The sequence below is a fragment of the Eptesicus fuscus genome, chromosome 17 (genome assembly GCF_027574615.1).
Source record: "Eptesicus fuscus isolate TK198812 chromosome 17, DD_ASM_mEF_20220401, whole genome shotgun sequence".
Taxonomy (NCBI): domain Eukaryota; kingdom Metazoa; phylum Chordata; class Mammalia; order Chiroptera; family Vespertilionidae; genus Eptesicus; species Eptesicus fuscus.
The window spans coordinates 24,061,933-24,087,495 of NC_072489.1; the positions used below are offsets into that span (position 1 = coordinate 24,061,933).

Consider the following 25,563-nt stretch of genomic DNA (forward strand, 5'->3'; position numbering starts at 1 on the left):
TCAGTTTTCAAATTAAATTATCAAATTAATTTTAAAACCCACAAAATAAATTACTGCTTTAAAATATATAAAGTTTATCTCCAAAAAAGCAAAACATGTACTTAGGTTGTGAGACTATTTAATAATGTCAACATTTTTAAAAGAGGATAAAAAGAAGAAAAAGGGTATGCCTTTTTAGTTAAAAAACATCAACAAATTATCTAATCAATGGGATATTCCTGGACATTTTCCTGGGGGATTGGCTATAATTTTACATAAGCAAAACTCCATGGTTTTAACTTATCTTTAATAGGTAAATTCTTTGACAACATGCTCTCTTAACCTTATGGGATTTTTGTTCTCCTTATAAGAAATATGGATCTCAAATATAGTTGAATCCAAGCAATAGTTAAATGAATTCAGTGTGTGTGTGTGTGTGTGTGTGTGTGTGTGTGTGTGTTATTCATGGGAGCGACCACAAAGAAAGTTAACCTTGAAAAGATATTACTTCCTTTTTCCACTAATGGATTTGGTCGGGATTTTATACCAAATGATTACTCAGCAAAGCTTTTATTAAAACTATACCTCAAGGCTGTTCAGCCTACTGTTTAAGGTTTTGCCCAAAGGAAAAACAGAAATAAGTCAAGGTTAAAAAAAGAAGAGAAAAGAAAAGGGCAAGTCACCAAATTATAAGCACAACTAAAAATATATGATGATAAAATATTATTTAGAACAGCAGAAAACACCAATAACAAAATGCAGTATTAAAACAAAAAAAAAAATTGGTAGGAAAACAATCACACTGATAATCTTGTAAATGTATGCAATCAAATATAATGGGAATAAGTGCTATTAAAATGTCACGCATATAGAAGTCACTTAATAGGTAACTAATAAATCACCATCCCCCTTTCAAGTTACTGGAAAAAGGTTACTGGCATCATCTTTATTGGTAAAAATTTATGTTCTTGAAAAATCTGTGAACAAACAGTATTTCTTCCAGTTCAAAAACAATTGGTAAGCCGAAACCGGTTTGGCTCAGTGGATAGAGCGTCGGTCTTCGGACTGAAAGGTCCCAGGTTCAATTCCGGTCAAGGGCATGTACATTGGTTGCAGGCACATCCCCGGTGGGGGGTGTGCAGGAGACAGCTGGTCGATGTATCTCTCTCATTGATGTTTCTAGCTCTCTATCCCTCTCCCTTTCTCTCTGTGAAAAATCAATAAAATATATTAAAAAAAACACAACAATTGGTAAAATCAACAAAGTGTTGTTTAGATAGTTTTGCAAGAACAATGAGTAATAAGAAAGCGGTACTCAACTTTTTCTTAAAAGTCTCTTTGATCCTAGGGAATTGAATTGAATTATCCAATAAGGTGAAACTTATACATATAAACACTAAGATAGACACACACACACACACACACACACACACACACACACACACAACCTACTTTTAATCTTTCATATCAAGCATAATTTAGCAATTCTTTTTTTTATTATTTTTTTTATTGAGGTATTATATGTGTACATATCTTACCATTACCCCCCAACCCCACACCCATACATGCCCTCACCCCCCAGAGTTTTGCGTCCATTGTTTATGTTTATATGCATGCATACAAGTCCTTCGTTTGATTTCATATCTCCCCCACCTCTCCCTAATTTTCCCCCTGTAATTTGAAAGTCTGTTTGATGCTTTACTGTCTCTGTATCTATCTTTTTGTTCATCACTTTATAATGTTCTTTACTATCCATAAATGAGTGAGATCATGTGGTATTTTTCTTTCATTGACTGGCTTATTTCACTTAGCATAATGTTCTCCAATTCCATCCAGGTTGCTGCAAATGATGAGAATTCCTTCTTTTTTATGGCAGCATAGTATTCCATTGAGTAGATGTACCACAGTTTTCTGATCCAGTCATCTGCTGATGGGCACCTAGGCTGTTTCCAAATCTTAGCTATTGTGAATTGTGCTGCTATGTAATTTAGCAATTCTTAAGGACTCAAGAGGCTTCACTATATTATAACATTCATTGACAAAACTGCAGCAAACCCTATCTGTCATGGTAACAGAAATAGGAATATGACAACTTTTGTCCTCAAGGATTTAACATTTTATTGGGGAGAAAAATGAGTGAAGACTGTGACACCCCCCCCCCCCCAAAAAAAAAAAAAAAGTTGTTATTTTCACATTAGATGCTCTAGCTCCAGTATGAGTCAAGGTCAGAAGAAATTAAGGAAAGCTTATTAAAGGGACTATTTATAAGTTGTGCACAAGGCAGAGGAAAATCAATACAGGATAGTGGTGTACTCTTGAACTAGCAACAGCAGGAACTACCATCACCCCGAGGTGTGATGGAGGGAGGAGTGGGAAAGGTTTCCAGGAGTCCAGACAGGGTCACTGTAGGGGAGGACTGCAGCCTCAGGTCACGACACAGCCAACCAGTGGGGGCAGGAAGTGGGGAGAACAATACTCAGACCTCGGGTTCACCCTGTCTTCTGTCTCTCATGGGCAAACCCAAAGGGAAGCCAGAGCTAATGCAGTCTGTATGGGTCAGCTTCTTGGGACATAAGGAAGGAAAAGAATGTGGAGTGTGGCGAGGAAACTCCACTGGAAGGACGGAAGGTTCCAGCACTACTCAGCCTGTCAGCTCTTAGAAACATTCCCAGAATGGAGTCACTTCTCATCACTTCCACAGATACCTCCCAGCCCAGATGACCATAAACTCTTGTCTGGATGATTCCCATAGCTGATCACTCTGCTTCTTTGGGTCTATTTTGCATAGAGCAGTCAGTTATCTCCTTAAAACACAAGCCAAATCATGTCATTCCTCTGGTTCAAATCCCTCCCATGGCCCCCATCAGGAACCTTCATCACAGCCTAGAAGGTCCTCTGGATCCCGCACCGGCTGCCTCTCTGGTCTCGCCTGGCACTCCTACTCCTTCCCCTGTTCATCTCCAGGCACAGTGGCCCTTTTCCTGTCCTTTGGGCACGTGTGTGGATATGCTCCTGCCGCAGAGCCTCAGTACATGCTGTTTCCTTGCCTGAAATACTCTTCCTCATAGGAAGAGCTTCCTCACTTGCTTCAGGTCCCTGCGCAAATAATTATCAGAGATGCCTTTCCTGACCACTCTGCTTAAAATATCTGTATCCTCCTAACTCCCTGATTGATTTTTCTCTTTAGCATATATATCATAGACACATCTAACATATATCTACTGCCCCTCCCCACCTTCCCCTACCAGAATGTAAACCCCAAGAGGGCAAAGGCCTTATTTTGTGCACTGCTGACGCTCCTGTGCCCGGCACAGAAGGGGTTCAAGAAATATCTGTTGATGAACTGTTGACGGAATATGGGCCTGCACATAGCTTAGTGTGCTCTTTTTTGTTGGGAGTGCAAAAGGTTAGACAGCAGACAGGAGGTGAAGACATGATGGGTAAGCCTAAACTAGTATTTTAAGAGATCTGGTTTAAAGAGAAAAAAGGAAGGGGGAATACTAAGTAGCCTGAGACAAAATGAAAGCATGTTTGCACCCTCAAGGATGGCGCATTTTACCATGGAGATAGACTGAAATTACGAGAAAGCAGAAATCCTTAATGAAACCAGATCCAAGATGAGGCTAAGAAAGATTAGGAAGAAGAGTGGGCTCAAGAAAGAAGCAGGGATGCATCTTCCTTGGGACAAAAGGAGAGGAAAAAGTGGCTGTGTTGACGAGAGGACTGAAGTGGTCATAGCGGATGACCTCTATGTTCACTAGTACTATGCACTAGTGAACATAGAGGTCATGTTTAGGAGGGCAGGCCATCTTTTAAAGCTGGGGAGGATTGGATTTAAGGAGAGCAGTAAAGGTTTAGAACAGTGGTTGGCAAACTCATTAGTCAACAGAGCCAAATATCAACAGTACAACGATTGAAATTTCTTTTGAGAGCCAAGTTTTTTAAACTTAAACTTCTTCTAATACCACTTCTTCAAAATAGACTCGCCCAGGCTGTGATATTTTGTGGAAGAGCCACAATCAAGGCGCCAAAGAGCCGCATGTGGCTCGTGAGCCGCAGTTTGCCGACCACGGGTTTAGAAAAATTGTCTATACAGATGGAAAGGGAACTGCCGAGGGTACAGATGGAATAGAGCATGTGGCTGAGGAAGCTCTCAGCTGCTCTGGGTGTTAGAGATCGGGGGCCACAATGAAAGGTCCAGGACAGTGAAACAAGGAAGCATCAGAGGTGATGGCTTGTTGTCCATAAAAAGGCATAACGATAACAGAGTTGTGGCTGGGAAGTGGCCCAGCCAGAGCCAGTACTTCTCAGTCCCCCTTTGCAGGCAGGTGGGGTCATGTCTCTAGTTCTTACCAACAGACTGTGAGCCAAGGCTTTTGGGAAGTGGGAGGACCTCGCCCACAGGTTAGTTCCCTCCTTTCTGCTGGCTGGGAGGGCACGGAGCAGAGCAGCTGTGGGAGCCACATGTTAAAGGTGGACAGAGCCCCAGGTTTAAATGGCTACTGAGAATTCCTTGCTGAAATGAACATCCAAGCTGGACTGTTACGTGAGGAAAAAAATACAATTCTATATTTCTTTCACCACTGCATTTTTGTTGCATATTATAATTTTAGCAGCTCACGCTACCCCAGAGCAAGGCCATGGGAATAATAGTTCCAGAATTAGGTAGGTATCAGTCACAGTGCCATGGCTGCCATCTGTGGCAGAGCCAGTGCCCTGGTTAGTGGTGATGGGTGATATTACAATGATCTGCAAGTGAAGAGGAGGACTACCATTTTATGAAAGTCTGCTTGAGATACTCACAAGGGACTCCCAGAAGGATTTGGGAAGAAACTGAAGGATAGGAAGGATGGATGTTCTCATGTAGCAGATTGGAGCAGAGCCAGAGAAATACTATTTTGAATTTTTATTGTGACCCATTGGCAAATGTGACTTATTCTGTGTGAATGTTAGTCATCAGCTATGTTGTCAGTATGTATGACTTTAGTAGTGATCCCCTTCCACTTTTGATAGGCCAAGAAATCAGATAAATTATAAACTTGCTAGAAATATGCATGAAGTTTAAATTAAATATAACCTGGGTAGGAGACTGAGATAGCCAAAGACTGAAGTGCATAAAAGTTGATGTGAAAACTACATTAAAAAGTTGTTTGATGGCCTATTTTGCTTACTTTGTTTTCTTTCCCAAGAGCATACCTAATGCCTAGTAGGTATCTGGCACAAAACAGATACTAAAAAATATTTATTAGAAGAATTAATGAACTGGGCTAACTTACAAGCAATACTGTAATTTCCATTTTTCCTACTTGGTAATAAATGTCTTTTGAAAGTGGTTACAGTGCAATGGTTGTCATATTTCAATCTTGAAATACTTTACCCACTATATTTTTCATGACTAGAGAAATGTGATAAATGCATTAATTTAATATAAATAAAAGATTCCTCAAATGGAATCTTAAAATCATTTAAATACCCAAATTAACTTATTTCCTAAGAAAATACACTCTTACAATTAGGCAAGTTCTTTTGATGATTATGGAGTCATCTGTGATGTAAAACCATAGTATCTAAAATTACATTCTAGGTTATATAGTGCATAGAAGAGATTATCTTACTTAACAAGCCAGCACTTGTTTTATTATTACTCAAAATCCATAAGGCTTTCATAAAGCCTTAGCATTTCAGAAACCCAGACAGTCATGTGATGGTGTTCTTAGCTTTACTCTCTCAAAGGAATTAGAGGATATTTTAAGCCTGAGTGAATGCTGTAAAATGAATATACCCATAGGCTAAATTTACTATCAAAAGACCATGCTCCATTTAATAGGTATGCATTTACCTACCCATATGCCAAGAGAAAAATTGGCCTCATTTCATGATCTTTTAACATTTTTTTTTAACAAAACAGGTTCCATGATTCACATTCTTAGACAATTTTTATGAAACTGATTTAGATTCCCAGGGCAAACAAATAAAGCAAACAAAAGTTAACTATAACTATAAAACAATCTTTAGGATTTCCATAACAGAAACTGAGAGCAATGCATAGGCCCCAAATATACAGGAAGGAGACTAACATGTTCTGGTGGGAGGCATGTAGCTATAGATACTAGCAGCAGTGGCATAGTAATTAAAAAATATTTTTCTTAAATTGTATCTTTATAAAACTTATTCTTTCTATGCTATGACTAGTGTGATATTATAACAGCAATATCAACAGCCATATATGTTAAGTGACATAACTACTAAATGATATTTGTATGGTGAAAATAAAAATTATGGGATATGTTAATTTGATAAATATTACTTAGGGATTATAAACAAAGCCCTTTGACAGGAAATCATCATAAATCCTGGTGTGAAGGCATCCCTACAAGAAGCTTTCATGGTTGGAATTAATAAAAGAAGACCAAAAAGACTAAGAGTAACAATGTTTGACCCAACATATAACTGCTATTTTATTATATACTAGAGGCTCAGTGCATGATTGAATCATGCACGTGTAGGGTCCCCTACATGCTTTCGCTTTTCGCGGTGGAGCTGGGTGCCTGTCCGCTGGTGCACCAGGCCTTTCAGAAGCCTCCGGCGGAGGCTTCTGAAAGGCCTGGTGCCGGAGCAGACAGGCACCCAGCTCCCACGCTTTTGATGGTCCACGGCCGCTGAGGGGGGCTACCCTGCTGTTGAGAGGCGCAGGGGGCGGCCCCCTGTGCCTCTCAACAGCAGGGTAGCCCCCCTCAGTGGCAGCGGATCCGTGCCTCTCAATGGCCAGATAGGCTACCCCGAGTCCCGCCCCCCAGCCTCCCGCCGCCCAATCGTGGGCGTAGCGGAGTGATGGTAATTTACATGTTACTCTATTATTAGCTAGGACTAGAGGCCCGCTGCACGAAATTCGTGCACTGGAGGGGTGGGGGTGGGTGTTCCTCAGCCCGGCCTGTACCGTCTCACAGTCCAGGATCCCTCTTGCAGTCCAGGAGGTGGGAGAGGTTCCTGCCACTGCTGCTGTGCTCACCAGCAGTGAGTGCGGCTTCTGGCTGAGCAGCACTCCCACTATGGGAGCGCACTGACCACCAGGGGGCAGCTCCTGCATTGAGCATCTGGCCTCTGGGGGTCAGTGCATGTCATAGCGACCGGTCATTCTGCCATTCGGTTGATTTGCATATTAGAGTTTTATTATATAGGATTATTCATTTGCCTTGTATGAATGAACTATCTTCAGTTCTAAAGGAATGCCTTCCAAAGGTCATGTATATGCTTTGTGCACTGTACTTTCTATTGTGACATATCTGTGTAATGGTTTACATAACATCTGCCTCTGCTATTTGACTATAACAACCCATAGGGGCTGAAATTGTCTTGTTTATCATCACATTCTCAGGACCTAGTACCCCGAGTTTGGTAAAACAAACAGACTTTTACTTAACAGTTTCTTAGTTTTAAGATTCAAACAAGTAACTCTGGACTGCAAACAGCAGTTCATAACATAAAATAGCCTATTTTGTTACAGTTGTTTTCAACAACTTTCCAACATCTCTTAATTTCAGACTCTTGGAATCATAAAGCAATTAATGTTGGTCTCTAAGAAAAAAAGAAAAATTACATATGCATAATGATTTCAATTATAACCACACTAAGTAAATCCAGAGGATAAATGCTAAAATATGCTTCACTGGGAAAAAAATCTTTGCTGAGTCTCAAAAGAAATAAACACTGATGAATTTCAGACCACCCAAAGAGAACTTTATTTTTTGACCATTATGAGTTATTCACTCAAGTCAACTCACCCCAAACATTTATTCTACACCATGTTTTGGAGACCACAGAGAGACCTTCTAATATAGAATTTTTTTAGAAATAGTAGAGTTGAAAAGATTTCTCCTATTTCATTAACATTATGCAATAATTTGGTTACTTCATAATGATTTCCCCCATTAAAAACAAAAAGGAACAAAATGTGAGAAATCAAAAAGAAAAACTCCCTCTTTTATCGAACCCAGATGGTTCAGCTATGGGATTTTTCCCAGGGCTGTGCCAAGTTAGAAGCATGCTTGAAAATAAGCTAGTTGAAGTTCAATTCAAAGTGAAGAGAGACCATGGTTGAAAACAGCTTTTTGTTTTTTTATTTTTTAAAGATGGGGCATGTGTTGGGGGTGAATATGTGAGGCTGCGATTGATTTGGGCTTCTTCAACTTTGGGGAACTTCTTCCCCCACGGCCCATTTAAGAATATCTCCACTTTCTCCAGCTCCTCAGGACTCAGCAACTTGGGAGTTAATTTTCAGATGCTAAACTCACAGCAACATGGTTTACCTGCAGTTTCCAGGTACCACTGCCAAAGACCTCCCAGAAGAGCCTGCTGTTTTGAAGAAAGCCTCACATAACATAGATGTACCTGGTCTTACAATGGGGCAGATTGTAACCAGAAATATGGTCATAATATTGCACAGAAGCCCCATGTATCTCACCTCAACCTTGGTAGTTTGAGGAACTTGAGAGAAGGAAAAAGTGCAAAAATGTTTAAAATCTAGAAGATAATTAATTTTTTAAAAAGTGTTGAAAAGGCAGTGTAAAACACAGGAACTGCTTATGGGCATAGTTGCCAGGAGCAGAATTTAGGAAGGAATGACTTCTCCGTCCAAAATAACTCTCTCCATCCATGCTGGCTGAGAATTCACATTTTCCTAAAATTAATTTTTATTGAATTTATTGGGGTGACACTGGTTAATAAAATTATATAGGTTTCAGGTGTACAATTCTATAATGCATCATCATCATCTGTACATTGTATCATGTGTTCACCACCCCAAGTCAAGTCTTCCTCCATCACCATTATACCTTCTTCTACTGGCCCCTCCACCCCTTTTTCCTCTGGTAACTACCATACTGTTGTCAATGTCTATGAGTTCTTTTTTCTTTGCTTAATCCCTTCACCTTTTTCACCCAGCCCCTAACACCCCTCCCCTCTGAAAGCTGTCAGTCTGTTCTCTGTATCAGTACTGGTTTTGGACTGACTTATTTTACTTAGCATAATACTCTTCAGGTTCATCCATGCTGTCGCAAAAAGTAAGATTTCCTTCTATTTTTATGGATAAGTAGTATTCTATTGTGTAAATGTATCACAGCTTTTTTATCTACTCATCTACTGATGGGCAGTTGGGCTGCTTCCAAATCTTGGCTATTGTAAATTTTGCTGCAATGAACATAGGGGTGCATATATTCTTTCAAATTAGTGTTTTGGGTTTCTTCAGATATATTCCCGGAAGTTCACTTTTTATATTGTTTAAAAGTCCTATTGATTTACAGGGGATAATAAATATAAGAGGCACAGTTCCCTTTTCATAATAATACCACATAGCATTTCTCCAGATGTTAGCATGGTAAAGCGCCTACCCTGATAGAAAGAACTAAACTGGGCTAAATGGACATCCTAGTGGTCATCCAAGTTTCCATGCTAAACTGTCATCCTACCTTCTTTTTTCCCTTAGTGTTCACAAAGTCTTGGCCATTATGTTGCCTACTTGAGGTATTCACCAGGGGTGGAACCACTTCTTAGGCACCAAGGTCCCCCTGTGCCCAATCTATCATGACATAGTCAATTCCATCTTGCTATTTTCACAAGTGAACCAACCTAGTCACTAAAAGGTACGCTCCTCATACTCTGGTTTCTCTTCAGATCACATAAATCTTTCGCCTTTTAAAAGGTATGCTTCTTTCTCCAGGTGACTGACAAGGTTATATGACTAACATAGTAAATGAAAAATTTCATTCTCTAGCTCAGATACCACTCTCTATGTACAAGTTGTAGCATATTTAAATATGCAATAATAATTCAGATAGTAAGAACCAGCCTTTATAAACCACATGATAAAACATAGCCTACTTGAGAAGCAAAGGTTAGTAGGAAATAACTATAGGAGGAATCAATCACTGTCATGATTGGAATGAGCCTGTGTTACTAAATTATTTTCCTTCAAAAGCATGTGCAGTCAACCTCACATAGAGAACCGAGGTTCACATTGGGGTGAGTGCAGAGAGAGGCGAGTGATGGAACACAGGACACTTGGGGTAAGGAAGGGCTGGCCGAGTGCCAGAGTGCAGGACAGCATGAAGGCCCTGGGTAAACACAGGGAGGAGAACAAAGGCTGGAGAGAGACGCAGAAAGCAAGATGGATGATTCTCAAGAGAAACTTCACTGAAGCAGAACTTAGGATATGGCCAGCCCTACAACAGGGAAAACTAGGATGAAGTCCATCTGCATACATAAACTTATATTTAAAAAGCACAATGTGGTGGTCATTACACTTTTCACAATAAAATAGGATGCCCGTTAATGATTTTCACCTTGATTTTTGCTAAGAATTACTTGGGGATTAAAAAAAATTTATATAGATTCCTAGGCCCCATCATCACAATGTGCAGAGAGAGGGCAGTGAGGGGGGTTCAAAGCTCCATGAGTTTTTGATGTGTAACCACCGTTGAGAACATGCACAACGAAAGTCTTGCTACTTGAACTGTGGTCTATAGACCAGCAGCACTGGCATCACCTGGGAGCTTGTTAGAAATGCAAAATCTCAAACCCAGGCCATGCCAACTAAATTAGAATCTGCATTTTAACAAATCTCAGGGGCACTTCTATGCCCCTTAAAGTGAGAGGAACACTGCAGTGGGAGGCTACTCTGTGCACGTTCTGGTGGCATCAGGCAGAGAAAGGTGGGATCATTCATAAAGGGAATGTCAGAAGAGGCTTGGGTTTGGAGAAAAGATGATGAACTCAGTTTTGTGTGGTAATTTGTTAAGTGTAAAAAGTTAAAATGCACCCTTATTTTCATAACACCGTGTAGGCACATCATCATTAAAACAAAACAAACAAACAAAACCCCACCCAAACTAAAAAGCTAAAAAGGGGGCCTTTTAGTCCAGTTTCCAGAGGCACTGTTTCTGTCTAGCAATCGAGCAACCAAAGCTTGGAGCAAACTACTCAGGAAAGGGAAGCCTTCAGGCTCTTCCACCCGGAAGTTCCATGAGGACGGTCCCAGATGTCTACCCTCTCTCCCTTCCCCGGGAGGAAGTGCCCTCAGACCGTTCCCTAAGAGCACGTCTAAATCTGCCTCCTACAGAGAGAAGGTAAGAAGGTTGATTACTAGGCTGATGTTATATTCAAACACGGTTAATAACAAAAACTTCCCCAGCTGGCGTCCATAATTTATTTTGCCAATCTTCTCAAGAAGGATATAACAATAAAACTGAAGTGTTAGGTCTTCATTTAAAAGATGCCTGTTGGAACCCTTTGGAGGTTAAAGTAATATTTTAAAATGAAACCACTACACTTAATCTATTTCTGAGTTTTCAAAACCTTTTGAAAATAACTTTTCATTTTACTAGTAGTTGGATTTGTGGTGTTTTTTTTTTTTTTTTAAAGAATCAATCTATATTCTGATAGCCAACAGCAAGACAACATTTCATATATTTATATAATTCAATATATTTTAAATATTTTATAGCTTTAAAAAAGAACTTCACCTTCTTGCAATTCTATTACATTTCTGAAGTAACATCTCATGAGCTTTTAAAAATTACATGAGGTTTTGGGAAAGATTTTAGTTTTCTTCTTTAGCTAAAATCTTCGGGAACAGCTCTAGCTTTTATATTTTTAGGGGGCCCTTTCGTAGTGTGATGGCAATATGGCTGACAATCTGATTATTACAGCTGTAGCTGGTAAAGCACTATATTTCTAAAATTACATAGTGGAAAGATGATGTATGTAGCTGAACATTCCAAAGGTAGATCCTGGATTGTGTAAAAGAGAAGATTTTCCTGCATGAATAATGTAACCTTTAGCCAAAAAGGAAAAAGATCTGCTATGCCTTTTATTATTATAAAACATTCTATTTTAAAATAAAAAAATTAGGTAGTCTAGTATTTAATGTCAAATTTATCATTGTTTCCTTAACCCCTCTCTTGTTTCACGTTTTGTCAGACCTTTTTTCTACTCTTCTCTCTATCTCAGCTATTTCCAGTGTTTAACTTATTAGACGCGTTCAAGGGGAACACCTCTTAGATACTGTAATTCTCCCAATTTTGTTTATATTTTTATCTCTACCTTTTTATTCAGCCTACTTTTCTTTACAAATTCCTTTAATTTTGATATTTTTCTTGCTTTGCGAGTTTAATGCTTCATTTTTCACTTCCTTTTCAAAATAAAGGCTTATAAATCTATCATATCCAAGAATCTAATCAATATTAGATTCATATTCAAGAATCTAATCTAAACGTATCACTGCCACTTTAATATTTTAATTCATCTGGTATTGCATTTTTATATTTTCTCTTGTATTCAATTATTATTTCTCCCTTTTGGAACTTATTGGGGGTTTTCTTCAAAGTAGTGAGTTTGTGGTTATTTCTGAACAGATTAGGGGGAGGCAGAACCCTGGCTGCCTCTGAACACAGCTCTCCCTGCGGGGAGGGTGGTGGCGGTTGAGTTTTTCGGTTGCTGTAGCTTTTATGATTTTAAGCTGTTCCATCACTAGGGATTAGGGTGGAGGTGGCTAGGCCTCCCTCCAATTTATTACTTAACAACATTTCCTTTCATGGAAACAACGGTTTCTGTCCCTGTTTTTTAAAAATCTATTTCCATTGGCACGATAGTTGGTAAAATTTTTCCTAGATATTAGCAAATGCCTGACTTAGCCTCATAGGTTTCAATGTTACCGTGAGAATTTTTTTTTCCTTTATGTCTGTTTTCCAAAGTACTTGCCTTGGAAGCTAGAAAAGGACAAGACAGCTGTGGCTGGTCAGCTACATCTTGGCATGAAAGTTGTGAGGATGCTTTCAATTTACTTCATAAAGGTAAAGGGGTACGCTAATTCACATGCTAAAATTATAGAAGAAACTGTGTTGGGCATTCATTTAAAGCTCCCCAATTCTACAACCTTATTCAAGTTTAACACTTGTTTTCTAATGTAACTAATGATCCTGAGATGGCCATGAAGAAATTGTGTTTAGAAAACATAAGGTAGAGTATCTCACTTGATAATAACAACACTATCAATTATTTCAGCAGCAAAGTTACATACTGATATGTATTACATATAAAATAAGTAAACCTGACACATCAAAAATTAAGCTTACAAAGAATATTCATCACCTACTTTAAGTAAATATAAGGACATTTATTTACTTCATTAAAGGATAATGAACTGTTCCAAGTAATTTTATTTACTGTTCAAAGTGAAAATTGTGATTTTTATCAAAACCTGATTTACAAACAACTATAACTCAAGACAAGACACACATGTATTCATTGTTTGTCAGCTAAAATGAAAATTTGAAATTATTGTCAAAGATTGAAAAATGATATAAATTACCATTAAACCTATCTCTTATTTAAAATCAATGTTAATGATAAAATAAGTCTTACTTGGTATCACATAATAATTCAACCAAAGTATCCCACTAACAAAGTCAATTTGGAAATCTGGATGAAGACGGTAGACTGAATATACACATTTAATTGCATCCCCACCACAAATCTCATGAAAACAACAGTAAACTGATATTTTTAAAAGACCCAAGTTCAGAAGGATATAGAAGAGAAGAGAACATCAAATTTGTGGAGCTAGGAAGGAAATGGATGAGCAGTAAATGATCTAGGAGGCCTGAGAAAACTGATTATTAGCCAACAGTGGGAAAAACTGCAAACCTAACTTAGACTGCAAAACTCCCAAAAAAGGCTCAAGAATTGGTGGCACAACTCTCGGCCAAAAAGGGCAAAAGATAGAAAGAATGGCTGTCAGGAAAAAAAAAAAAAAAGAAGAAGAAGAAAAAGAAAAAAAAAAAAGGATGGTTGTCAGTCTGCTTAAGGAGCAGGTAGGCCGCTAGATGCCCTCCTATTTTTGCTGCCTGATGGTACCCCTCTTTCCCGCAGCCCAACTCTGAGGCTTATTCTCTGGAAAGAGTGAATCAAAGGTTCTCTGGATTTGCAAATCTCTAGCAGTTTAGAGTAGGGCTAATAGGAACCAAGTAAAAGCTTATAAATTGAATACTTAGAGCCCTCACCAGAACGTAGCAACTACTAAGTCATCTTTATTAGAAGGAAGGCAACTGATGATGTACATGTGAAAAATTAAGAAATAGCAAAAGTATAAGCAATGTTAATTAGATATGGGAATACATACACTAAAGGATTCAGATAAAAGAGTTGGAAGTAGTTGTCACTGGAGATGAGGAGAGGGTAGGAAACTGCTGTTTTTCATAATAAGCCTTGAAAATTTTTTTATTTTAAAATTATAAAGAAATACAACCTTAATAAAAATAAAAACTAAGGCCCTAACCAGTTTGGCTCAATGGATAGAGCGTCAGCCTTCGGACTGAAAGGTCCCAGGTTCGATTCCAGTCAAGGGCATGTACCTTGGTTTCGGGCACATCCTCAGTGGGAGATGTGCAGGAGGCAGCTGATCGATGTTTCTCTTTCATCGATGTTTCTACCTCTCTATCCCTCTCCCTTCCTCTCTGTAAAAAATCAATAAAATATATTTAAAAAAAATATATAAAAAAATAAAAACTAAGAATATCTGAATGGAAAATTAACAGATAAGTATGTTGCCTGACAAAACCAATTTTCAAAAAAAAATTTTTTTTAATTCCACCTTAATCAGTGGGTTAATCTTTACAATACCTACATTATTACAATCCTTGAACCGAGTGAATATTTTTAATTCCAAATATGAAAAGATTCCTAAAGAACACTTTTTGACAATAAAGAGAAGTTCTTTAGTGTGTTTTTTTTCTCCACCCTAAAACTAGTAAGCAACTTCAGATTTTAACAATTGATAAGAACCAGTATGTGGTATGTTTGTTCATTTTCATATCACCCAAATACTCAGCCAAAAATTAGGTCACTTTCAAAACCCAAGTCAATAGGGTTTTAGAGGGCCATTTCTAGCCCTTTAAAGGAGTAGTCTCCCAAGTTTTCCCTGCTCTTTGTTCTTGCTCACAGTAAATCTCAGGACCAAATGTCTGATTTTGATTTTTATGTGCTGTTAGACAATCTTTTCATTGCCACTTTCTTCAACATTCTTAGAATAAAAACACTGGTTTCCTAGAAAAGCTACAGCAATTACACACCACTTGGAAGTAAACACACTATTTTCAAGTCACGAAATGGTATAAGCTTGAAAAAATTTGCAAAACCATACTAATTCTTCAGTAAGTTTACATTTCAATTACTGCAAGACTGAAAGACTTTAAGTAGGCCATATCAGCCACACTATACAGGAAATTATATCCTAGGAAAGCTCTCTTTTAAAAATAGGCAAAGGAAGAAAGGAAGGTTGCCAAAATATACAGCACTTTCCATGTGTTTTGATTTGAACACAGCCATCTGTTTTATCAGGTGCAATCTACTATATGAAGGATTACAGGGAATGGTAGTAGTTACGGTGGGAAAAAGTAAATTAATAAAAAATGTCGCTTTCTGAAAATAATTTTGAAGCAGATATCAGTGTAATTTAGGTTAATAACCAAATACCTCAAAGAAAGAGGGCTTTGGGATAAGTGGGACTAGAATGTATACTCCTTACCCCAGCAGCAAAGCTGAGAAACTAGACCAATCTACTTAAGAAGTATACATGCTCTTGTAAACACAATTTAGTGTTTGATATAGACTTAAAAGTCTACTCTTATTCCTTTTCTTATTTATTCATTCATTCAAAAAATATTGAGTGCCTACCATATACCATGCACTGTTCTAGGTAGGGAACTATAGCAATTAACAAAACAACAAAACTCTCTATGGTGGGGAAGACAAACAAAACCAAATAAATAACATAATAACAGATAGTATAAGAGGCTATCTGTACTAATAATAAAGCCTATGTGGTTATCACGCTGTCACAACCCATCACCAGGAGGCTGCATGCACAACGGGCGCACACGGGTGGTGGGGCTGCGTGCTCGGCGAGGTGCACACAGGTGGGCGGGACTTGATGCTGCGTGCGCAGTGCGGAGGTGGGACCCCCGGCTCCAGCCTACCTCTTTGGGGCAATCCATCGAGGAGCCCCGGATGGGTGGGTGGGGCCTACCTCTTTGGGGAGATTGATTGCAGGACTCCCACACTGTGAGAGGGCACAGGCCAGGCTGGGAACCGCCCCCACCCCCAGTGCATAAATTTTGTGCACCGGGCCTCTAGTTAAAGATAAAATAGGGAAATTTTAAGAAGGTTAATTTTGCTAAAAAATGATAAGACAAAGCAAATTTGGATGGGGATCACCATACAGGAAAACTTTATGAGAACAGACTGCTGTTAAAACTGTTGTAATTGAAGGTTAAATTGGATAACTAAGTTTAGGTGAAACTCAGCAAGAAAATTTTTGCCAGAAATAACTTTAGGTTGGAAATACTTAAAGAACTGCCAAGACTTTACAGAACTTTCAAAGACTTCCAATTTCATTTTCAACCATTTTTATAATATTTCATTTAGTTGCTTATGGGTCCTGCTCTAGAACTGGTTAAGCTGCCTCATTGCCCTTCTTGGAAAATACTCATTTGGTTGTGGCCCCTGAAGACTTGCCGTGGAATTAATCAGAAGCACATTCACTGGCTGGCTGTGAAAGCTATTTCAACTTTTTTTGTGAAGCTAGGATCCTCACCTAATTTTCTAAAGGTAGCATGGTAGAAAAGAAAGAATAAAATATTAGAAACAGAAGGTATCCATTCCTTCTTTAATGATCCAGGTGACCCTGGGCAAGTTAATTCACTACTCTGAGCCTATAATATTGGAATATTTTCCTGCCTACTTTATAGAGTTGTAGTGAGGACCAGTGAGATATCGTGATCTGAAGAATAATATCCACCTCCCTCAAAAGGTCCACATCTGACCCTGAAATGTGTGAATATGATAGGTTACACGTAAAGGAGAATTCAGTTGCTGATGGAATTCAGGTTGCTAATCAGGTGACCTTGACAGGATCTTAGATTACTCAGGTGAGCCCACTGTAATCACCAGAGTCTTTATAAGTGGAAAAGGGAGGCAGAAGAGAGAACCAGAGAGTCACAGCGTGAGGTCTCAGCTCAACGTTTCTCACTTTGAAGATGGAGGAATACAGCCTTAAGCCAAAGAATGTGGGCAGCCTGTAGAAGCTTGAAAAGGTAAGTAAACAGATTTTCCACTAGAGCCTCCAGGAGGAATGTAGCCCTGTTGATCCATTTCAGATTTCTGACCTACACAGGACTGTAAGAAAATGAATTTGAGTTAATTTTGAAATTGGTAGGGAATTATATAAATGTAAGAGCTTAGTAGTGACACTATTCATAATAGACAAAAGGTAAAAATAATCCAGATGTCCATCAATGGATGAATGGAGAAACAATGTTGTATATGCATACAGTGGAATATCATTCAGCCATAAAAGGAATAAAATACTAATACATGCATGCTGTAATGTGGATGAATCTTGAAAACAGGCTAAGTGAAAGAAGCCAGACACAAAAAGGTCACATATAATTCCATTAATATAAAATATTCAGAATACAAATAGCAAGCAAACTGGTGATTACAATTGTCAGTAATGATAAGGTATCTGCATTTTTAAATCAATTAGGAAGTAACAGAACACCTATGAAAGAAGGAAAAGGTTTGAGGCTGAAGAAATATACTAGTATTCTCAGTGTACCTATAAATTTATAAGGCTAAAAAAATAGACAACCCCCAACCGCTTAATTATACTGGAACTTACAGACTAAGTGAGTAAGAGACATGAAATTATTTGGGAATCAGATTTATTTAAATGCCAATTGATAGTGCACTATTTTTTATACCCTACTTTAGAATTCTACTGAAATTTAGTTTAAAAACAGACTAATTTTCAGTACTCCACATTTATATCACATTTTTAACCCAAAACATTATGCCAGCTGTTTCTAAAATAATAACAATTTTTCTAGTCTTGTTTATAATGGATACATAAAAATAAAATTAATCACTCATAAAACTATACTTACATATTCCTTCACATTTTTTGATTTCACAGCTTTGTATGAATAATATGCAGGATACAGCATTCCAAACACCAACCTACAAGTAAAAAGTAAGAGAAGACTAATCAAACAATGCTTTCAACAGCTCATGAAAATATCCACAGAAAAGTAGAAAGTACATGGAAAACACATGACAGTGTATATGTGTATGAAAGCAAACTTGTGTATAAACTAAATTACTCAGAAATGCAAAAGAAATAATAGACTTTTAAGAAACAACAACAAAAAGTGATTTTAATATTTCCAGATAGTTTCACAGAAAAAAAAGATTTTTTAAAAATCGCCATTTAAACCATTTTTTTTCTTTTCTTGAATATTTTTATTGATTTTTGGAAAGAAAGGAAGGGAGAGATAGAAACATCGATCACCTGCACCCTGTATGCCCCCTACCAGGCATCAAGCCCGAAACCTGAGCATGTGCCCTGACTGGGAACCAAACCGGCAACCTTTTGGTGCCAGGGATGATGCACAACCAAACAAGCCACACAGGCCAAGGCCAAAACATTTTTTCATCAAAAAAATATTCTGTGGTTCTTTCAAGAACATTTGGAAAATGAAGAAAATGGAAAGAAAAAAGAAAACATTGTTCCAACCCTACTAGTCAGAGATAATCATAGACAGAACTTTAGTGTTTGCAAAATCCTACTTTTATATGTGTAGTATACTTTAAAAATAACACACATACACACACAAATTTGTGACAATGAAAAAGCGACCCTTCACTTCTAATTATAATGACAGTGTTTGGAAACAATACTTAATATATTTATTACAATATGCATTAAAATAACTCTCTTTAAGCATTTATAAAATTACTAAATCACAAACAGGACTTATTGTAATGCCTTCTGTTAAGATTATTTCACCAAATCTCAGATCCAAGAGATGTGTACATATCTATATACATAAAAGGCTAATGTGCTAAGTGTCCCTCCGACTGTCTCACCAGTCGCTATGATGCACACTGACCACCAGGGGGCAGAAGCTCAATGCAGGAGCTGCCGTGACGCGCACTGGCCAGCACCACAAACCTGGTGCCCACAAACCAACACTCAGCTTCACCCAAGTGGGACACAGGCTCCGCCACCACCCTAGAGCGACACCTCACCAAATTACAGCCAATGCTGCCAAGACCCCATGGTGCAAAATGCAGCCCACAGCCCAGCCCAGCCCAACCTGGAAATGGTCACTGTGGGCACCAGGTAATGACGCCCAGCTTCCTCTTCCTAGTGACTAGCCTCCTTGGAGTTTCTTCAGCCCAGGAACACAACTTGCTTTATAGCCAGGTACAAACATTTTACACTTTAACCAAATGTCTGTGAAACATTTTCACGTTGCTTCGTCTCATTTGATCCTCACAGAAGTCCTGCAGTAGGTAGATAGGAGACTCAGTAGAATCCTATTTTATTTTCATTAGCTGGAAAACGGAGATTTAGAAAGTTTAGAAATTTGACCTGACTGAAAAGAAGAAATGGTGGACCTTGAAAATGACTTCAGGTTTTCTCACTGCACAGAATATAGTCAAACACTGCTGCAGTTAAATATTTTACCCTTTGTTCTCCCTGCGTGATCATGATCTACAATAATAATCTGCTTCGTGTTGATATTTACTGCTATGTTGCTGACAATTACCTGAAAGAGAAGTTGGGCTGCTTCATGGGGCTGGAAAAGCTACCTCAGAAAGCAGGTTTAATTAAGCAAATTTATCTATATACATAAAAGGTTAAGTTGACTCGTGCATGCATGATACATATAAAGCTCTCGCTGGTGCCAATTACATGTGTGTTTTGATCTGTCATTGTTGATCGTGAATTTGGTTGACACTTCTATTATAGAGAAAGGGTGAATAGCAATATTAAAATATTTCTTCTAATTAATTTCCTTTCAATGTGCACAAATCTGTGCACTGGGCCTCTAGTATACATATAATGAAAGAACAGACACAGAAATGGCATGACAGAATATATATGGTTTATAAGAGGCATTTTCACATGTTACCTCATGGAACTTTTTGTCTTTAAATATTCTACTGTATTATTCATCATTACATTCTACATTGAGATTCCCATTGTTTATTTAAACAACTAGAGGCCCAGTGCATGAAATTCATGCACGGTGTGTGTGTGTGTGTGTGTGTGTGTGTGTCCCTCAGCCCAGCCTGCACCCTCTCCAATCTGGGACCCCTTGAGGGATGTGCCTGATTGATGCCTAACTGTTCCCCTGCCAGCCTGGTCACCCCCAACTGCCCTCCCCTGCAGGCCTGGGTCCCCCACAACTGCCCTTTCCTGCAGCGCCCCCAACTTCCCTCCTCTGCTGGCCTGGTCCCCCCCATCTGCCCTCCCTTGCAGGCCTGGTCCCTCTCAACTGCCCTCTCCTGCTGGCCTGATCGCCCACAACTGCCTTCCCTTGCTGGCCATCTTGTGTCCATGTGGGGGCAGCCATCTTGTGTGTTGGAGTGATGGTCAATTTGCATATTACTCTGTTATTAGATAGGATCCTACATTTATCAGCATTTGGTTAATCTCCAGATTTTGGCTATTGCACATAATACTGTGGAAAAACATGTCTGTGTATATTGATGTTCACTTCCTGGTTGTGATGTTGTTGCTTCAAATACACACACTTTAACCTATTACCAAAATGTCCTCCAGAGAGGGAGTTCACTTTACATTCCTACATATTGTCAACTATCACACAAACCAAGTTTGCAAGCTAAATAAAATAATTTCATATATGTTTTAATGTGCATTTCTGAACACCAGTAAGTATGAATTTCTTCCAAGTGTTTACTGACTTTTTGATTCCTGGGGTATGTGATATCCTGTTGTCTACTTGTGGTTTTTGGATTATTTTTAAAGAGAATTGTTTATTTTCAAATAGTTTTAAGTTTTATAGAAAAGCTGGGAAGATTACATAGTTCCCATATACCTTGCACCAAGTTTCCCCTATTATTAACATCTTGAATTAGTATGGTCATAATTAAAAACCAATATTAATATTTATTAACTGAATGAAGTTCATACTTTACTCAGATTTCCTTAGTTTTTACCTAGTACCCTTTTTTTCTGTCCAGGGATCCCACTCAGAATTGCATATTAAACTGTTTCTTGCCTCCTTAGCTATTCTTCTTTTTTTAAAAAAAATCTTTATTGTTGAAAATATCACATATGTCCCCTTTTTCTTTAGCTCTTCTTGGCTGTAACAGTTTCTCAGAGTTTTCTTGGGAAATGACCTTTGACAGCTTAAAGGAATATTGGTCAAGTTAATTGTAGGAGGCCCCTCCACTGGAATCTGTCTGATGTTTTCCTCATGATTAGTCTGAGGTATGGGTTGAGGGGAGGAAGACCACAGAGGTAAAGCACCGCTTCCTGTAGTATATCAAGGACACATGCTATCAACATGACTTATCACTCTTCATGTTAACCTTGACCACTAGGCTGAGGTAGTGCTTGTTGGATTTGGCGCTGCAAAGCTACTCCCCCTCCCCCTTTTCCATGCTGTACTCTTTAGAAGGAAGTCACTATGCACAGGCCACACTTCAGTGGGGAGTTATGCTCCACCTTGAGGGTGCAGGATCTATATAAATTATTTAGAATTCTTCTACACTGGAGATTTGTCTATACTCCCCCTCGTGATTTATTTATTCAATGATTTATTTGTATCACTATGAACTCGTGTTTATTTTACACTTGGTTTCTATTCCAATAATACTTTATTTTGTTGCTCAAAGCTTTGAACATTGTGAAATCTTTAGCTGGTTCCTATGCCTCTCTAACACAGCTCTATAATTGTGAGGGCTGTTTTTGTTGTTTTGTTTTTTAAGCAATTTGTTACTTTCTGGCACTACATGATGTACCAGGCTCCCACTGTGTACTTCCTGCCTCACTCCTAGAATCAGCTATTTCTCCAAGAGTCCTCGGTTTCTTTTATTGGAAGATGGTATTTAAGACCAAGATTTGGGTGCTTGATGTGTTCACTATTAGTGGAGCGTAATTGATTCTAGGCCCTTCTCTGTCTATCTTATATGTTAACCAACATTTTTCTAGGTTACTATGTCTTTTGATTTTGTTTATGAGGTTTCCTGAAGTATAATTAGATCATGTTTGCTAGGGCTGACATAATAAAATACCACAGGTTGATATTTATTTTCTCATAATTCTGGAGGCTAGAAGTCCAAGATCAAGGTGTTGTTTCTTCTGAGGCCTCTCTCCTTGGACTGCAAATGGCTGTTTTCTCGCTGTGTCCTCACATGGTCATCTCTTGGTCTCTGTGTGTGTCCAAATCTCTTCCTCTTGTAAGAATACCAGTCATATTGGATTAAGGCCCACTCTAAGGACCTAATTTTAACTTAATTGCTCCTTTAAATAACTGATCTCTAGTCACATTCTGACCTAATGAGGATTAGGAGTTTTACATGAATTTGGGGGGACAAGGACGCACAGTTAAGCCCATAACACATATTGTATACTTACGAACTTTTATATGAAGTGTTTGCGTTTACATTAAATGTCTTTCTTATACTGAGAGCAAATGTATACCTACATCTCAAATTATTAGTTGTTTATAAGTTTACTTATTTTATTTTGGTGAGGGGCAGTAAATCCCTGGTAACTTTCTCATCCCTCACAAAGCTGAACACTTTGTTTTGGGCTGATGCTACCAGGTCAAATGTATACCAAGTCTTCTCCTGCTGGGGATTTTACTCTTACCAACTGGCAGCCATATCAGTAACAGTCTCTGCTTTACCTAACAATACTACCCTCTGAATCTGCTTCACCAGAAGCCAATCCCCAGATTCTGGATAATGGGATTTTTAGCTGAGCCACAGGGCCTAATGCTTTTCAATTTAACACAGGGGCAGCCCCCCACAAGGCACAGAGGCTTTCCAGCTTAGTGACTTCTAAGAAAACACGGTGTGAACAAGAACAGAGCTCCTGCTATGTGTTCATCCTCACTGCTGCCACAGGTGAGTCCCATAGTTAGCCATCATAGTTACAGTTTACATATTTATGTTAATAATTTCAATCCACTTTGTATTTCCTTTAGAATTTGGATACAATTAACATATTATCTTCCATATTCCCATATACGCTAGTACCACTAATTTTAAAATCAAGCCGAGATTCTTCCTTTCTATCACTGGATGGCTTTTGGGCTTCTCTTTCCCCTGCTATGACATCCATCCAATCAGTAACCCAGTCCTATTGGTTTTCCTGGGTGAATGTTCATGCATCTAGCCATTCTCTTTGAGTTTCAAATCAGTGGCTAATAATACATTTAGGGTCATGTCATCTCCTCTGACTTACTGACTAGTTTCCCAACACATGACTCTGGCTCCACGTGAGATCAATCTTCCTAATATACCCGCAACGCTGCCTTGCTTTAAGGACTTGAGTAGCTGGCCTTCTCACCCTCTTGCCGATGAGCCGGTTTATGTGTGTGTGTGTGGAGGTGGGGTGGGAAGGGGGGTGGTCATCAGAACATAATGTGAAAACCACTATTTATATAAACCATCTAAGCCAACATGGTTTTCTCAATATTCTCTTATATTTCTATTTCAGTCCTGGAATGTATGCTCCTTGCCTGCAATGCCTCCCACCCTCCTTATCTTTCCTCCTCTGCTTTTTTTTTTCTCCCATCTTCTTGCTTAATCTACCCCTCCCCCGACCCCCAACCCAATACTCTATCTCCATAGACTTCTAAGTTACATTTTTTCTGAACTTTAAAATTTGTCAGAATTAGTCATTTTGTCTTTAGCATATTCTATTTTAGATTGATGTATTTTTTAAGGACATAACTGACTTCCAAAATAGATAATTTTCTTATATATAGTAAGGATTTGGTGCTAGTTGATACTATGCATACAGGTGGTTTGCCTTTATTTTTTAACCCCTGTATTGATTAGAACCAGTCAAATGAATAAACACAATATCCCTAACACCTATCTTTTGTAAGAGTAGAAAACAATAATGTATTTCATTTGGAATGTGGGAAAGATTAAGTGTCTTAGTGAATAGCAGGACCATTTTAAGGACCCCCACTATTAATATTAAAATTTATTACTGCTCCATTGGTGAATGTTACTGAGTAATTTATTATTCAACATCTGTAATATTTTAGTTTTTTTTTCTAGCTTATTTTTTAAAATATTTGGTCCTACTGTAGATGTTTGCAACCTGGGAGGTCAGGCATAAAGCCAAAGTGTGAGCACAGTGTATAAAATCAAATAAAGTTTATTTTAGAAGGCCACCTACAAGATAAACTTAAGGATTATAAAGGGATTTATTTGCTACAAATAAAATTCACCTATAAATTAGAATATTGCTTCAGTTATAGAGGCAGAAAGAAATACTTATTTCCTTTTAGTCTTATTTTTGCCTAATGAAGGAGAACTCTGCCAAAATATTCTTGACACCCTTCCCTTCCATTAAGATAAAGTTGCCTATATGAACACTGGCTATACTGAAAATTTACACTGCTTTAAAAAGGAAATAAAATTTATGGGAATGCAGTAGTGGAAATGGTCCTTGTAACACTTTTCAAGGAATTAGCTATTTTCTGGACAGATGTTCAAACACAATGCATCCTTCACCAAAACTGTTTTAGAGAATAATAAATAGCATGTCTAAAGGCAAATCTCAGAAGCAACTATCAAGAGTGCTCTCAATACTAGAATAAGGTCATTTAATCATAAAAGTTATCAGCATAATTTCATAAAAAATTGATTACAGCTTACTGTATAATTTTTAGATGTAGAGAAGTATAAAAAGGATAAAACTCACTACTAATTCCATTACTGACTGTACCATCTATCTTTTTTGTTAAAGGTTATTCCACACATTTACATATATTTGTTATAATTTTTATCAAACTTTTCACAAGTTTGATATGTCATTCTCTCAAATGCTTAAAAACCCATAAAAAAGCATTAGTGATAGCTTAATAACATAACTGATCAAAAGTTAATTTACATTTAAACAATTTATAAAGTATTCATTACAGAAATTTAAATTTCTTTATCTATTTTTGTCATTCCTTTAAAATGTATTATGAAAAATAAAAATAGGTAGAAATAGAATAATATTTATATAATAAATCCCCCCATACCTATCACCTAAGTTTTAAGAATTACTAACAGTGAGTCCATTCTTAACATTTTGGTATTATCTTTTCCAGTTTTATCTTAGAAAATGTTTCTAAAACATTGAAAAACATAAAGATACTATTTTCAAAATATAATATTTCATAACATAATTTAAGTATATAGATTTTTATCCTGTCCTTTTATTAAATGTTACATCATGAGCATTTTTTTGGTATCTTAAAATATTCTCTAAGAACATCATTTAACAACTACACAGTGTAATATTGCTGCTTAGAGATGAAAGTCAATCAAATAATTTCCTGTATAATTATTATTTTAATGCTATGATGAACAATCTTTCTATGATTACTAATAACGACAACTATTTATCACATTTTATACTAGGCAGGACATTAAGCACTTCCATACAGGGGTGGGTAAAACTAGGTTTATAGCTGTGAGTATGTG

The 25,563-nt window shown here is 37.9% G+C and overlaps 1 protein-coding gene across 1 annotated transcript in view; it reads right to left on the reverse strand.

The window, feature by feature from the left end:
• REEP3 (receptor accessory protein 3) overlaps positions 1 to 25,563 on the reverse strand; it is an 83,663-nt gene that overhangs the window by 27,227 nt on the left and 30,873 nt on the right. The window contains exon 2 of the mRNA XM_054729263.1: positions 17,976 to 18,048. Coding sequence (XP_054585238.1) covers positions 17,976 to 18,048 — 73 coding nt within the window. The remainder of the gene's footprint in view (positions 1 to 17,975; positions 18,049 to 25,563) is intronic.